This window comes from Lampetra planeri, chromosome 4, assembly GCF_965212315.1.
Source record: "Lampetra planeri chromosome 4, kcLamPlan1.2.h2, whole genome shotgun sequence".
Lineage (NCBI taxonomy): Eukaryota > Metazoa > Chordata > Hyperoartia > Petromyzontiformes > Petromyzontidae > Lampetra > Lampetra planeri.
Genome location: NC_136110.1, coordinates 20,168,109 through 20,183,574, shown reverse-complemented (window position 1 = coordinate 20,183,574; position 15,466 = coordinate 20,168,109). Strand labels below are relative to the sequence as shown.

Sequence of the window (15,466 nt, the reverse complement as noted above, 5' to 3'; positions counted from 1 at the left end):
ATTTATACAATAGTTGAGCAGAGAGAAAGAGATGCAGGTGAAATATGTGGCGTGTCTATAATTATCTCGTGTAAGGCACGAGACTCACGTACAGAGCCAAACTTAGGCAGCTTTAATATTCTCGGGGTTCACTATCAATATCTGAGTCTCGTAACGGCAGCCTGAGGAGTGGGAACCGTGGGCAACGGCTGTTAAAACATGGCGCAAGCTTCAGTCTTATTGCCTCCTTTTAGAATGTCGCCCGCCAGAGGGCGACACAGATAAACGGCTGTGGCGAAATTGCAACGCGGTCGTGATTTCAAGACACAAACAAGATATTTCTTCGTTAATATTGACTTCGTTTTGGTCATATCGCGTGAGTACAAACACAGATATTGATTGTTTAAGCACACCGGAATGTTGAAGCGCAATGCACAACATTTGACAATTAGTTTTCAAAGTTTTCGCTGGTTATCACATCCAGCATCACAGAGCGATTACTCAGAGTTGAACTCCTGCAGGAGATGTGTCTGTGGTGTAGAGTTTCTAGTCATTTGCAGCTTTGAACTTTTCAGGTTTGTTTGGCGACGTATTCATGTTAAGGAGTTGACAACGCTGAGGTGTAGAGTCACAACAGCGAGTGCGTGATTCACTGCCCTGGTTCTTGAGCTGTCGAAATTTTAGGGGAAAAAACCAAGCTTTTTAATGCACACACTTTTATTTGCACCCAAAGTAGAATATAAATTATTTTGACTGCGGAATGAATCAAATTTGATGTGCTGTCCGACTGTTTTGTTGTACATACTGTAGAGTACACATTCATTTTGCCCGTAATCACGGAGCTGAAGCGTGCAGCGAGTGGTGACGATGAGAGTGTTGCGTCTGTGGCCCGGAGGAAGAGGGGGAGGGTGGGCTGAGCCCCCCCCCTTAGTTATTCTAACCAGCCCTCCCCACATCAACTCGTTGTCATCGTCATCTAAACCGTTAATATTAAAGGTATGTAAAGTTAATATATGCTATTGTGTAATGTACTGTATTTTGTTCGGTGTTTAGTGAATAAATATGCAACTTATTAAAGCTATGGTGAGCATGACAGCGGCCATGGTTCCCCCAAGCCCCTATTTCCCACAGGCCCCTACACTTTACCAACCGCGAGGGCTTTAAGGAACCTAACCCTCGCGGTTGGCAAGGGATTACTGTAGACCCTGGCTCATAAACAAAGTCAGAACTCGGGCTGATCTTTTGAACTTGATTCTTTTAATGAGCGTGGCCGTCTTCCCAACGGGGTGGAGACGGACCTATCTCAGGGTAAAACTTTTACATCGAAACATAAATGTCGTTAGCTAATTAAACATTGAACTCCCTCGTTATATTCACAGCCACTATGCTGCTACATCAAGTAGTGGTAAATGCCTAAGTAGAGGCTAGCCAAACTTCATCCCTGTGGTATATAAACAGTACTGGCTGAAAGATCACCGACCAAGCATTGCAACACGGGCTTACCACAAGGTACACTTCATCATCCTTGCCCCAGGCAGCGTTGGATGTATCTTCAAGAATTATTCAGGGTGGCTATTTTCAAGAGTGACTCACAGTTTATCTCAGACTGTAACCAAATGAATAAATTGGTTGGGCTTACGCCTGATTAGGTCTCATATTGGAGCACGTTAAATACATGCAGTGTGCACTACTTCTTTAAACTCATTACGGGGCACTAACAATACACTCGTGAAGTCTCCACCAGAAACAATATTGATTACTCACAAGTTTTGTGTCTCAAGGGCTGCAAATATGATGGATTAACATAACATAATGGAGCTCAGCGTGGAGACTGCATCTTATGAAATAACTGGCCCTGCCTCTCCCTGGTTATGTGGCCAAGTCTCCGAATTAGGCTATCAATTCCATCCCTGTACATTCTGTCATTTAGTGCCAAAGAGTGCACATAATGGACAGAACAATTATTTTAAGGTGGCCTCACTTGGCACTTATATATTAAACAACTTGATATATATATCTGGCGCTTCAGCATCAGAACTACGACACATATCTGGATCTAGAACGCGTACATCATTCTTATACAATACTGCAAAGCTCCACAGGTTTACCACAGAAGTTCCACATGTTACAGCTATTTTACATATTCTTACATCTCCAGAGAACAGGAAGCAACAAGATCACTGTTCTTCTAATTTGCACTAATGATCTGAATACCAGTGTAATGCGTCACTCACTAAACAATGCTCGTGTGTGCATTGCCATTCGATATTAGCATGGTCGACAGAGGACCGCACTCACATTTAGAATGTTAGCAGTGGTTAGCGCATTGCACTATGGACCCAGTGGAACTGAGTTTGATTCTCAGCCACTGCTAACATCAGCGGAGAGTCCAGTGTGAACCAGTCCTGGACCCCTCTGCTTCTCCAGCCTGCACTGACTAACGTGGCAAATATAATCTAACTACGACTGATACGGCACAGGGAAGCCTTCATTCAGCAATCGATTGACCAAGGGCTGTAGTTACATATTAATTCCACCAAAATTTAATTTCTTCCAAGGTAGCTATAAATAAAACCACACATGTCCTAACCTCCACACATGTCTTGGGTTTCCATGCCATTGCTTAGTTCTAAACATTTCAAAAAGGGACATTTCCACACACATGCAAATTTGCACACGAGGAACCACTATGTTTCTGAGTCAATTTAATTGTGATAACGCTCTCTGCTCTGATGGTGTTGCACACGCTCAGGTTTCAGGCTGCCCTATCTTGTTCATAATGTCCCATCTATGTTTTCCAAGTAATTTGCATGCATTCACTTGGATGACGTATTTTCGCTTGGCCAGATGCCGGAAGATGTAGAGGGGGAGGAAGTGGAGAAACGGTCAGCTCTTCACATATTGAAACAACGCACCAAACACCATCTGACATTTAATAAGAATCTCCAACAGATTACATTCGTAATTAATGTGTATTAGCGACCTGTAGAAATGTATGCAATGAAAAAAAGAAATCTAAATCAAGTCATAAGCAGTTGGGCAGTGCTCTTCTTTGGCAGTCCCGATCCACGAGTGGAAATTCCACATTGCTGCCGTGGGGAGCCAGACTCCCCTGAGTGCATCAACTGTTGACTGTACACAAAGTTTTGCAAATTTAATTAACCCAGAAAGGATCATGGGCTGAGCCGATCCCTGATCTTTAAAACAAATAAAATAGCAAGGGGAGTGGTTACAATGTGTTCAAGATGCTGCAGAAGTTGTAAAACATGGATCAACTCAGTCCTTTGCACTGGATGTGAGTTGGTAGAAAATGTTAATGTGAAACATTGTTCATATCTTTGAAGCGGTAACACATTTCGTAGCCTCTGTATTTGCCAGAATTATTAATCAATTATGTTACAATCTGTAATTATGTAAGTTCTAGTGGTATACATTTTGTTATTACAAGAACGGCAGCTGAAATTGAGAATAACTGAACAGGAATTTGGTGTTTTGATATATTATCAATGCACTCACAATTCGGCAACATAGGACAACATTTAATATTTTAGTTTCAGAGATTGAGAATTTCGCAAATTAAAAGAACAAACAAGAGCAAAGACTAAATCAATTTTTGGGGGTGGTGGGGGGGGGGGTAATGACCAAGATTTGAACTTGCGATCTGCGATTCAACTAATAGGCAATACAATAACCTGCATTTTAAACACAAAAGATGAAAAAATACACTTGCGATGTATGATATTTCCAGTAAATCAACGTTGTAATACATAATTTAGCCACAATAGCATTCGTAAGCCTCAAGGCTCTTTCCAGTTGGATGCTGCTTGGGTTGTTTGGCTAATTTCTTTTACAGAATGTTTGAAGATAGGAGGAGGCTGGAGTACTCGGAGAAAACTCACACGTAAAAGGGGATAACAATGCAAAATTTGGACAGATACATTAGGCCAGCGACTTTCTTGCTACAATGCCACCTTCAGGTCATCTTTCCAAAATGTATCTCGTTATACAATGATCGTTTGTGATTAAAAACGTGATTTGTAACTTTCATGCTTACACATGTATTAATAGTTAAATTTAATGGGCAATTTTATTGATGTGATCTCGGACTGTTTAAGCTGTTGTTTTGCTGCCTTGCCCAAGTTTGGGAACTGGTGTACTTGTGCAACTTGGACGTATATACTTTATCTATTTTACGTATACATTTGTCGTGATTTACTTACCTTTCTTATAATTTGCACTCCTATCGTTGCTTTTATTGTTTGTTGTTGTAACTTTCTGACCCACCTATACTGAAAATATATGAAAAAGAGCTTCATAGATCATCGGATTTCTCCAGGATAAATATAGACTCTGATGCTGATCATTAAACTGGTCAGAGTACTACCGTTGTGTGAAAAAGATTAGAGTCAAGGAAGCAAATGTTAACAAAGGAAGTTGAATATTCTAGACTAGGACAGAGAGGTTATTATGAATACCAGTGAGGGGTTAGAAGATGTGGCCTCAAATGAACCAAGTTTGCCTGAGGACAATGGCGAAACAGTTTTGAAAGACATGATGGGTGATGCCTTTTAGAAAACTCTATCACATCAATACCTGCTCGAGTGCAGAAATTAGCTGGTTCAAATCAAACATTTCTATGCATAGCAAAAATAACTCCAATGTAATATTTCTGGAGAGACTTGGAAAAGTACTGTCATTGACTACTTGCTGAGGCCAAGATGACACACGAGAGTGGGGTATGGATAGAAACGCGTACACACCTGGCCACTTTTGTCTTCCTATAATTTGGCCATTCATGACTTCGCCACGCAAGAGATGATTGTGGTCAATTCCGTTAATGCCACCGCAGCTCACAATGCTTGCTACCTTCTGCTAGATCACCTAAATGTCACACAGCTGACTCTACACATAACCGTCAAAGTCCAATTTAACATTTTCATTATCATCATCACCACCATCTGGAATTAGGTTTCAGGTCTATCCCTGGGTCGCCGACCTCTGGGTGCCAAGCCGACGTATCTCCCAGCTTAAACAAGTGTCTGGTAATGTTTACCTCAATTGGTGACCGCTTCTACACACGGTCCTGTAAATCCATCTCACCAGTCGCTCAATGAATCTACCAGTCTCGTGGTACTCATTTTATCAACCAGAGAGGAGATAATTAGCTCAATCAGCCACCAACCAGGATTTTGAGTTTGCCACCATCTGATATCGACTGTGAACTTTTTAAAGATTGATGGTAGTTTTTCAAGAATGATACCACTTCTGGTATATATGGAACTTTCCAACACATAGCTTTTTTAAGCCCGGAAAAAATACTAAATAGAGGAAAACCCTGCCCAACGTGTGTTAGTCGAACGCGTGTTTCGTTTACACACGGTTTACAAAATTAAGTCAGTTCTACAAAACACGGGGGTGATGTTTTGACAATACACACTGCTACGATGATAATTTCCGCGTTGAAAAGTAATGCCAGGAGAGTATTACATCGTACTCTTAAGTTTTTTCGAAAAATCCTTGCAGTCACGAAAGCTTCAAATCTAGCAGTGTTTACATCGGTTGGAATTTGTGAAGGCAACGACTATGAGAACGATTTATTTACCGTGTATGTTTTGTGTGTGTGTTTTTGTATAATAATGTAACACACTCAACACACACAGCAGCAAAACACAAATGCTCACAATGCCGCATGCATCTCGTTGTCCACCTCGCGCTCCACTCGTTGCTTTGGGCGACACTCCTCTGACCTCCATTGTTGTTGGAGGGCAACTGCCTCCAACTCTCCAGTCGTGTCCCTCATGAGCCTCCTCCGCAGTCATCGGCTAGTCTGATCAGCTCTACATCCTCCTATACAGTATTAGTCCATAATTTATCTACCCGTGCTATGCTCTTTTAGCCTCCTCTATCCAGCCAAGCAGAAGTTGCTTGGGTATGTAGTGGATGGGCATGTGGGCTTCATAATCCAGCCAACGCAGCCTTACATGCCTAAGGAGCTCATTTATGGGAGTGACCAGATCTGTCAACCATCGGTCAGCTCCACGTATCGCACTATAACCTAACCGATACAAAAATCTGTCCTTAAATTTGGTTTGGTATTGTCAGCAGGATAAACAATATATCCCTTACTGCTCACCAATACAGAAAAAGAACACCTAATTTTCATGTTGAAAAAAATATATATCTGAATTTGTAATTTGCATGCCAACTTGATTTGGACAGTTTTGCAGATAGGGAAGTATTCTGATTGCAATCTGAGGGTTCACGTGGACAGCAGATTCTGTATAAAAACCAAGACGGCCCAAAGTGAGACACGGCAGTGGAAAGGAAACACTGGTGCACAAGACGCTCCAAGTCTTCAATCAACTCCAGTTCTTCGATCAGCCATGCTCGCCTTTCTCGTCTGCGCTGCTCTGCTGGTTGGTGGTGAGTGATTGCCATGCACACATTTATTTTAGTAGAGTGATCACTCTAGCTTCTTCAGGAACTGGACTTAGTTATAGAAGAGGTTGCTAGTACATGGAATAAAACATGACACAAAATGCATAAGGACCAACCCAAAAACACATCACAATTATTGTGTGTGTACTATAGTGTGTATGCACATGGGAGAGGTAGTGGAGCGCTTAGCGTCCTGTGATACTAACCCGGCGACCCGAGTTCAATGACCGCTCACGACCAACACCAGTGACGATTATCAAGGTCGGGCTTGGGCCTCGCCTAGGTCGAGTCAACCACAAATGAGTACCTGCCACAATGTGTAAACATCGCCACTCGGAAAACAAATGCGGTTGGGCGTGGTGCTGGCTACCCACCCCTTCGTGTGCCGCAACCGGTCTTCATAGGTGCTCATTAACTGCACTTGCCCCAACATTTCGTTAAGGCTATACGGGGATCTTTGTTTTTGTATCGCGTGTCCTTTTATTTCTCACAGCTGAGGTGTCTGCTCAGAGCTGTGGGATTGCAGCGTATTCCCAGATCCGCGTGGTGAACGGCGTGGAGGCTCGCGCTAACTCCTGGCCTTGGCAGGTAAAGCCAGAGTCTGAATAACAGCCATCACAGCCACACGATGCATTGTCAGTCGATCACAGTGCAGCAGCATCCATTGTTCTAAATGCCACGTGGAGGACATCATCCAGCAGTGCACTGGCAAAACGGCTGCATGTGTGCATCATGAAATGTTCAGATCTTCCACTCTTCTCAATGACATTGAATCAGTGATTATAATGGGATAGTGGAAGCGCAGTGATTTATGCACCGTGCAACGAACCATGCTACATTTTTTACATTCCCAGCGACTGCTAATATTAGTAGGGAGTGAAATCCATACCAGTCCCAGATTCCACCCCTTCACAACCAGCTGTGACTAGGATTGTGAGGCCTGGTCAAATGGTCAGTGGATTGACGAAAGGGCTGAGTTAGTACTGTATTGCAAGATTTAGAAATTGGAGAAAAAACCGTAACTACCACCACTTTTCTGCGTGTTCATTGCAGGCGCTCGTGCAGAGGTACTCTGGAGGAAGATGGGTCAACTACTGCGGAGGAACCCTCATTGATAGTCAATGGGTGCTCACCTCTGCGAGCTGCTACACGTGAGTCACGGCACCAGTGGCGTCGCTTTTGTGTGTGCAGGCGGTGCAACTGCACCGGGTCCCAGGTGTTGTAGAGTATTTTCCTGTACCACATTGTGGACACCAAAGTGTGAGCAATGTATCTTGGGAGCAAGGAGGCGGCCTCTATCAATGACATTTACACGATGCAGCAATGTGGCAGTGAAAATACCATGATGTAACTCGCACCATTTCTGTTTATTAATTCCTCACTGCAATGTTTACAGGTGTAAGTGATTACGACTGCCCGTCGCTTTGTTATCTCCCCACATTCACCACAACGTGCAGGAGTGGCTACAGCTACAGGGTGGTGCTGGGAAAACACAGTGTGTCCACAACCGAGTCTGGGCAAGTCACACCTGCATTGAGCCTGATCGCCTGGCATAGCTACTGGAATCCCAGCATCCCGGCCAATGGGTGAGACTGCACACGGGCGCACTGTTTCCGTGACACTATGACATTACGAGTTGCAATAGACAGATACATATCCATATATATACAAACATGTACAGATACATTCTACAAAGACGCAAAGAGACAGACATTTATTTTCCCTCTCGAAGCACGTCACTGACACTGCCTTTCAGTAAAACAAAGTATAATTGGAATGTCAGGCAATGATGAATTATATAACACTAAATGTTACTTTTGAAGAATAATTTTTCTTCAGAAGTAACATTTAGTGTTATAAGGCAGTGTTAATGACAAGGCGATGAGATGTCTTGATTTGTGCTTACGCACTGCTTCCAGGCCATGCCCATTCTGTGTTTGAAAAGATACAGACAGTTGAGACACAATGCTATTGCTTCATCTCATACAATGCTTACGATACAATAACTAAAACATACAGTAGAACTCATGTATTTGACCCTATTACTCATGGCTCCATTATCTACAGAAGCTGTATTGTCCACAATACGTCTTATTACCTGTGGTCCTATTCTTCCCATTATTCATGAATCTGTCCCCACAAATAAGTGCAGAGTCAAATCATGGATAACTCCACGAAATATATCCCCCACATCACCCGGGTTAAGGGGAGTTCTCCTGTGCACAGCGCTGAATCCCTATTGCTTGTTGTATGTTCGGTGTTGAGCGTCACATCACGACTGCCCCTGTCTCGATCCCCCACAGGTACGACATCGCCATGTTCAAGATTGCGTCGCCCGTGGCTCTCTCCAGCAAGGTGCGCCCGGCCTGCCTGCCCAGCGCCAACCAGATCCTGCCCAACAACTACCCGTGCTACGTCACGGGCTGGGGATCCCTTTCCAGTAAGTAACGTTCACTCCCTGTCAATGAAACAAGAGGAGATAGAGTTTTGGGGAGTGCTTAAAATCCAACGTTTGAATTGCCCCTGCAGTTTGACTCGGCCCTTAATCTTTCTAGGGTTGACACAATGAACACAACTCTGCATAGAGTCAACAGTGGGAAGTAGTCTGTCAGTAGGGTGGCGGTGTTGCTATGTGGCTTTTCCCTTTTGAGCACGGAGAGATGGACGGTTCGATAGGGGAGTGCCTGTTAACGCCACCAAACTCCGATGCTTTCACCAACGCTCTTCATCTCCACGTTGTCTGTGCGCGTGAGCAGCCAGCGGCCCCTTCCCCAGCGAGCTGCAGCAAGCCAGCCTGCCCGTGGTGGACTACGCGACGTGCAGCCAGGCCAGCTGGTGGGGGAGCAGCCTGAAGAGCAGCGTGATCTGCGCGGGGGGCAGCACCCGCTCTGCGTGCTATGTGCGTACGGAGCGCAACGATAGCCAACCCGCTTCAATTCATTAAGTAAAATTTCCAATGGGAATATTTGAGGAAGGCCATAACGGTAGTTTGCTATACTTGCATTTTTCAAATATTTATTATGCACCCTCCGCATCAACATTCAATAACCCAGTTATTTGGCGATGCTATGTTGGTAGTGGTGCACAAGCATAAATGACTACAAGCTCCACACATTCGTCAATAAATCTACCTATATATCTAATTATTTACAATTTAGTTGCAGTTTTTTTGTATAACTAATAGTAAATTCAAATTTGACGGTTTTATTCACGTACATTAAGAGAGTTACTCAAAATAAAATCCAGATATTAAGAGGATGACATGAATTAAATATGGTAGATAAACTAATACTGTAGCCAACATGTCCCTCCCAAATCGTGCCATGTGCATGGAAAAAACAAAGGCAGCATAGTAGAGTTGGGGGACGGGAGGGATCAGGCCTTGGCATTCTGCGATATCTCTCTGTTACTTAGCACCATGGCTCTGAAGCACACTTGACGAGTGTTGGCTCACGCAGACACCTGTTACTACAGGAGCTCAAAACTTTTGGACAGGAGCTCGATGCCCACACTCTTACAAAGCCAAACGCATGCTAGCAAAGACACACAAGTTTGGAGAGGCATGGTGGCATTTGCTATCACTGCCACCCACTCCCATAATCCAATTCTTCTTGATCCAATGTTAACGTGAGGCATTGCTGTACTCTGCTATGCACCACAGGGTGATGGAGGTGGCCCACTGAACTGCCAGCGGTCGGACAATGCCTGGGTGGTGCAGGGAATCACCAGCTACGTCTCATCTCTGGGCTGCAACGCGATTCGCAAGCCCACCGTGTTCACCCGTGTGTCAGCCTACAACTCCTGGATCAGCAACGTGAGTGTTTAGGCTGCCACTGTCCAAGTTGTTAACATCATAAGGCTGTCACTATTAACATGTAATACTGTAGAAATATCATTGCCATAAACTATATGCAGTATAGTTCCAATTATTTTGCGGTGATGTGGAGAGTACATACTGCTAATGTATAAACAATTTGAACATTTCAGGGGATATGCATATGTGATTAACAACTGCATACACGTGAAGCAAATCTGCTATATGGGTCTATTTTAAAATATTATTCAATAGCTGAGACTAATTAGCCAAGTCTATAAATGCAACATACCTTACAACTCAAAAGATTGTGTCATCAAAGAGAGAAGATAATCGACGTTCTACTCTAAATATTAGGGTCAAAACAACGGCCAAAATCATGTAACTGTCAATGTAATTATTGCTATAACTCTTGTACATGTCAATATAATTGTCAATGTTGTCAATATCAATGTAAAGCTCAACTGGCTTACAATCTTCTAATTAGATTGATAATAATGGTCTGTTACCAAGACAGGCATTGAAAGTGGGCTCCAGTGGTTTGCAATCAAAAGGAAAAATTGTAAACCAGAAGTTGGAGCAAGATCATCGTAAAACTTGGGGGTCTAGGTATTAACTACAATATGAGAAGCGATGGCAAGGTGTGATGATGACAACTTTATCTTGATCGATCACAATGCAAAGGTGGGATTGGCATAAGGAATCAGGCTGGTATTGGCCAGGTATGATTGCTATCATATTTGTTTATCTGTAGGTACTGACGTTTAAACACCACACATTCTCTGTTTCTCCCGCAGGTCATGAGCGTGTACCGTGAAGCCCCAAAGCTCGCCAATGGAGAGCAGCGTGTCAACAGCGGAGCCAATGCCACAATTGCTGCATTCAGTCAGCCACAGGAGTAAAGCTCTTTACATCAATGCTACCACTAACCCTAGAATTACAGTTTCTTGCTACGGGTATTTAGTTTTAATATGGGACTGGGCATGTGAGGATAGGATGGGTGTTTCAATGTAGTGAGTTTGTGTGGTCACATTGCTATACATGTCATCATCTATGACTGACTCCATTTTGCATGAATACCAGTAGTTAGGCAGTTATCTTTATATTTGGTGACGAAAGAAAGTGGCAATAAATACAGCATGCATACTGGATCATAAAGTGCCATTTATATCACTTGAGAAGTTATTGATTGAATCTGAAATATTAGGATGAGGCCGAGGTAGCATGAGTTAAATTGCTTCCGTTGTCATAGTTTAGTAGGGAATGGAACATCATGTGTTATTGTGGGACGACAGCTGATTTAGGGCGATGCGATTTTGGCTTGGTGTAAATACAAATTGGAGTACAAATAAAGTATCTGGTTTGTTGAATTGACTGGTGGAAGTTATACCACATTAACCATACACATAATTACAAGATTCTTAGATTATTCTTTTGGCGTTCATCTGCATTGCTATGACACGTAAGGAAGACGGCTGCTTGTGTTGTAGCCGAAACGTCGTGAGAATTATTTTATTATGTTTTATTTTTATTATTTTATTACTTCCCTTCTACGTGACTTTACCGAAAGAACCAAGAAGAAATATAATCACACTTGAGTAATCTAGAAATAATACGCTTGTTCATGTGTGTGCGCCTGTCTTTAATGCATCACGATGACATCACGCGAGTTTTGGATGAGGTGAAGGGGTTGATGGGATCAGAGATGCAGGGGTGTTGAGAGGCGTATCAATGTCACGCCAGGATGGGGTGATGTTGTGAGGAGGCAGGGTGATGATGTCACGAGATGTCGAGGGACCAAATGGAGATCATGTCATCACGAGACCTTAGGTTGGTTGGATTTTGTAGAGGGATCATAACGTCATGTGATACTAGTGAAGTTTAGGTTAAGTGTAATGACTCGGACAACTTGAACTGTAGAGTTTTATTTATTTATTATTTAGGGTGCTTCATGCAGGTAACTTGAACGTGGACAGGGAAAGCACAGCTAACTTGGACCAGGGATAGCACGCAAGTAGCGATGACATGAAGAAAGCGACGACGCGAAGATAGCGATGTGAAGACAGCAATGGCGTGAAGACAGTCGACCTGATCCCATGGCAGCCCCAAACCTTGCGTCTCGCATCGTTTTATTTCCGTTGTGGACCTCACTCCGCCCCGGCCATGCCCCCTTTCTCGAACCCTCTAGCCCATTCCCAAGCTTCCCGGATGGTTTTCGTGACCACTGGGCCACGTACTGTTCCTGAAACCGCACTGTCTCTACCCCCACACTGTCTCTGCCTCACCGCCCCCCCTTTTTGAAACACATCAACCGTCTCGGCTCATAATGACAGTGTACCACGTGAGGGCCAAAGAACCGCATCAGTAATGAAAACTTTTACCCGACCTCCGCCGAATGTTAGGGTAGACGAACTGCATAAATAAACAACCCGACAACCGACGAACTTTAGGGCAGCCGAAGTGCATAAAATAACATGACGCCCGACGCTTTTTAGGATGAAAAAAACCCCGAATGTTGAAAAATAAAAAACCCGCCATGACCATGGGAGATCCGCTTAGCGGAATCCTAAACACTTTGACTGGGTCCTTGATGCCAGTCCATCGCTCTGGGTGGATTTTTGTGCCTCTCCAGGCAATGGGGGCTTGCACAAAAGCCTTGAAGGGGTAGGCTCATCCCTGGACTCTTCTGAGGAATTTGACTGGGCTCCAGCTAGTGGTCCATCACATGTGGCGGCTTCTGAAGGTTCCCCAGGCTTTAGGGAATTGGAAACTGTGGAAGGAACAACGCATTTTCCTGAGGCACAAGTTCCTTGGCCGATTTCCCCGGCTCGTTGAACACACCAAACATTGGCCACACAGGGCTTGGGGTGAGCTGTCAACAGAGGGCTGAACATATGGTTTCAGGCGCGATGGGTGAACAACCCAATGGCAGCGTCCCACCTGAATTCTCACACACTGAAGCCTCCTGACGTCCTCCACCTCGCGGGGACCTTGCCATGGCCGATGTAACTTGGGGGGGCGTACCCAGCAACACCTGAGGACAGTATAACGAGGCCCTGTCCCCGATTGCCCATGGAAGCACGTGCTCACGTCATTAGAAGCTTGCATCTTGGCAGTGTTTTCTCTGGCCGCTTCGCGAGCTTCAGAGAGACGACGCAGAATCACTTGTAGGGGAACGGGCATCACTGCTTTCTTCCTAACCGAGCCTGATACCTAATTGTGCATCAATGGGGGGTTCCTTTTCCCACCCGTACATGAGAAAAAACAGGGAGAATCCCGTAGAAGCATGTGGGGCCATCCTGTACGCTGCCAAGACTCCCGGAACGTCCAAATCTCAATCTGTCTGTGCGTCATTAACTGCCTGACAGAGCATAGATGTTAAGTTTCTGTGCAAGCGTTCCACCACACCATCCGTTTGGGGATGGTTTCGCGACGTTCTGATCTTTTTTGTGCCCGGCACGTTGCATGCTTTGCGCAGCACCTTGGACGAGAAATTTCGCCTTAATCCATGAGAATCTGCTCGGGGGCCCTTTTTTCCATCACATAGCCATGCAAAAATGCATTGGCTATGGATGCAGCCATTTGGTTGGGCAATGGCCAAGCCATTGGACACTGGAAAAAATACTGAACCCCAACTAGGAAAAATGTATTCCCCTTTTGTGTAGCCGGACAGGGTCCAATGATGTCAAGCGCAACCAATTTGTTAATGTGGGACACCGTGATGGACAATAAATGGTGTTTGAGATTTTTGTGATGGCGGCTTGTGGCGCACGCATATGTGCAACCTTTGATCAAATGAAAGACATCGTTTGACATTCCCGGCCAATGAAAGTCTTTTGCATGGTTAAAAAAGTTTTCAAATGCCCTAGGTGCATCAACTTATCTTCATGCACTGCCCACATTAATCTACCTCGCAGAAAGGTGGGGACCACAATACACAGACGGTGCGATGCATCCTGCCACCTCATCAGCAGACCTTCCCGAAGGACAAACTGCGAGACTCCCATAGGCCCGGGGTTCTTGTAGTCAGTTTCTGTGCAGCACCGCACATTCAACAGGGAGAGATCCTCCATCTGTAGCTGGCCCCATTCGGCATGCATAAGGCCCAATGTGTAATCTCTATGTGCAACCGCCACAGCTGGTGGTGGGTCACTCAAAGCCGCTACGACCCCCGGTGACCCAGCCATAGGCTGTTTACACTGGCTCGCGCCCGACAAGTACGCACAGCGTCTGTTTCAGCGGCAAGCGGAATAATGCGTCGGCATTACAGTGCCCCACACGCCTGCGATGAACCACTCGAAAATAATTCTCCAGGAGGTTTTCAAACCAGCGTGAGAACTGTCCGGGAGGCTGGTCCACTCTCAGAGAGTACTCGAGTGCCACGTGGTGCATGCAGACTACAACGTCTCTGCCATAGAGAGTAGGCCTGTACTGTTGGACGAAGTACACCATGGCCAACAGTTCCCTGCAGGTGATACAGTACCGCTGCTCACCGGTTGACAGGATGTGACTCCCGTATGCGATCACGCTTTCCACCACGATCTTCACCTGGGACAGGACAGGCCCTATGCGCATGTCACTAGCATCAGTGTCCAGTATGAACGGCAGGGAAAAATCTGTGTAGTCAAGATGAGGCGCGTTGGAAAGGTGATCTCGCAACCATCGCAAACTGCGGATCAAATCTACGGTAATACAACGCAAACCCGACAAAACTGTGCACTTCACCCACCGACTTGGGGGTTGGCCAATCGCATATGGACGCCGTTGTATCCGGATCCATCGCTATTCCATTACCACTAACAATCTGGCACAAATATCACATCGAGGTCTGTAGCAAATGGCACTTGGCGGGTTTAAATTTCAGATTTGCTGACCGTACGCTGGAGAGTACTATCCGCAACCACTGCAAATGCTCCTCGAATGTGCAGCCAAACACGATGATGTCATCTACGTTAATGAAGAAGGAGTCCCACTGCAGTACTGCCAGCACCAACTCTATGAGTTTCTGGAAAGTCGCCGGTGCCAACTGCAATCCCATCGGGAGACAATTAAACTGGAACAGTCCCTGAGGCATTCAGAATTCCGTTTTCGGGCCTGGATGACTTAACCAAGGGATCCTGACAATAGGTCCCGACAATAGGTCCAATGTGGAGAAAATCTGAGCGCCCGACAATGCGTCCATGGAATCCTCCATGTGTCAGCTGGGGAAGCGTCTTCTACTGAGACTTTGTTAAA

At 44.9% G+C, this 15,466-nt stretch overlaps 1 protein-coding gene across 1 annotated transcript; it reads left to right on the top strand.

Moving 5' to 3' along the window:
- The first annotated feature begins 6,275 nt into the window (after positions 1 to 6,275).
- LOC144717797 (chymotrypsin-like elastase family member 2A) lies at positions 6,276 to 11,601 on the top strand. Its single transcript, XM_078593462.1, has 8 exons — positions 6,276 to 6,402; positions 6,911 to 7,005; positions 7,471 to 7,568; positions 7,875 to 8,003; positions 8,721 to 8,857; positions 9,174 to 9,316; positions 10,079 to 10,231; positions 11,029 to 11,601. The coding sequence occupies exons 1-8, from the start codon at positions 6,363 to 6,365 to the stop codon at positions 11,131 to 11,133; spliced, it is 900 nt and encodes a 299-aa protein (XP_078449588.1). The 5' UTR covers positions 6,276 to 6,362; the 3' UTR covers positions 11,134 to 11,601.
- Positions 11,602 to 15,466: the final 3,865 nt, after the last annotated feature.

What these genes read in the sequence shown, in the direction of transcription:
- LOC144717797 (XM_078593462.1), top strand. Translation starts at nt 6,363, where the DNA reads ATGCTCGCCTTTCTCGTCTGCGCTGCTCTGCTGGTTGGTG. An exon ending in CCCAGCATCCCGGCCAATGG is followed by an intron (nt 8,004 to 8,720) that starts GTGAGACTGCAC and finishes GATCCCCCACAG; the next exon opens with GTACGACATCGCCATGTTCA. An exon ending in GCACCCGCTCTGCGTGCTAT is followed by an intron (nt 9,317 to 10,078) that starts GTGCGTACGGAG and finishes TATGCACCACAG; the next exon opens with GGTGATGGAGGTGGCCCACT.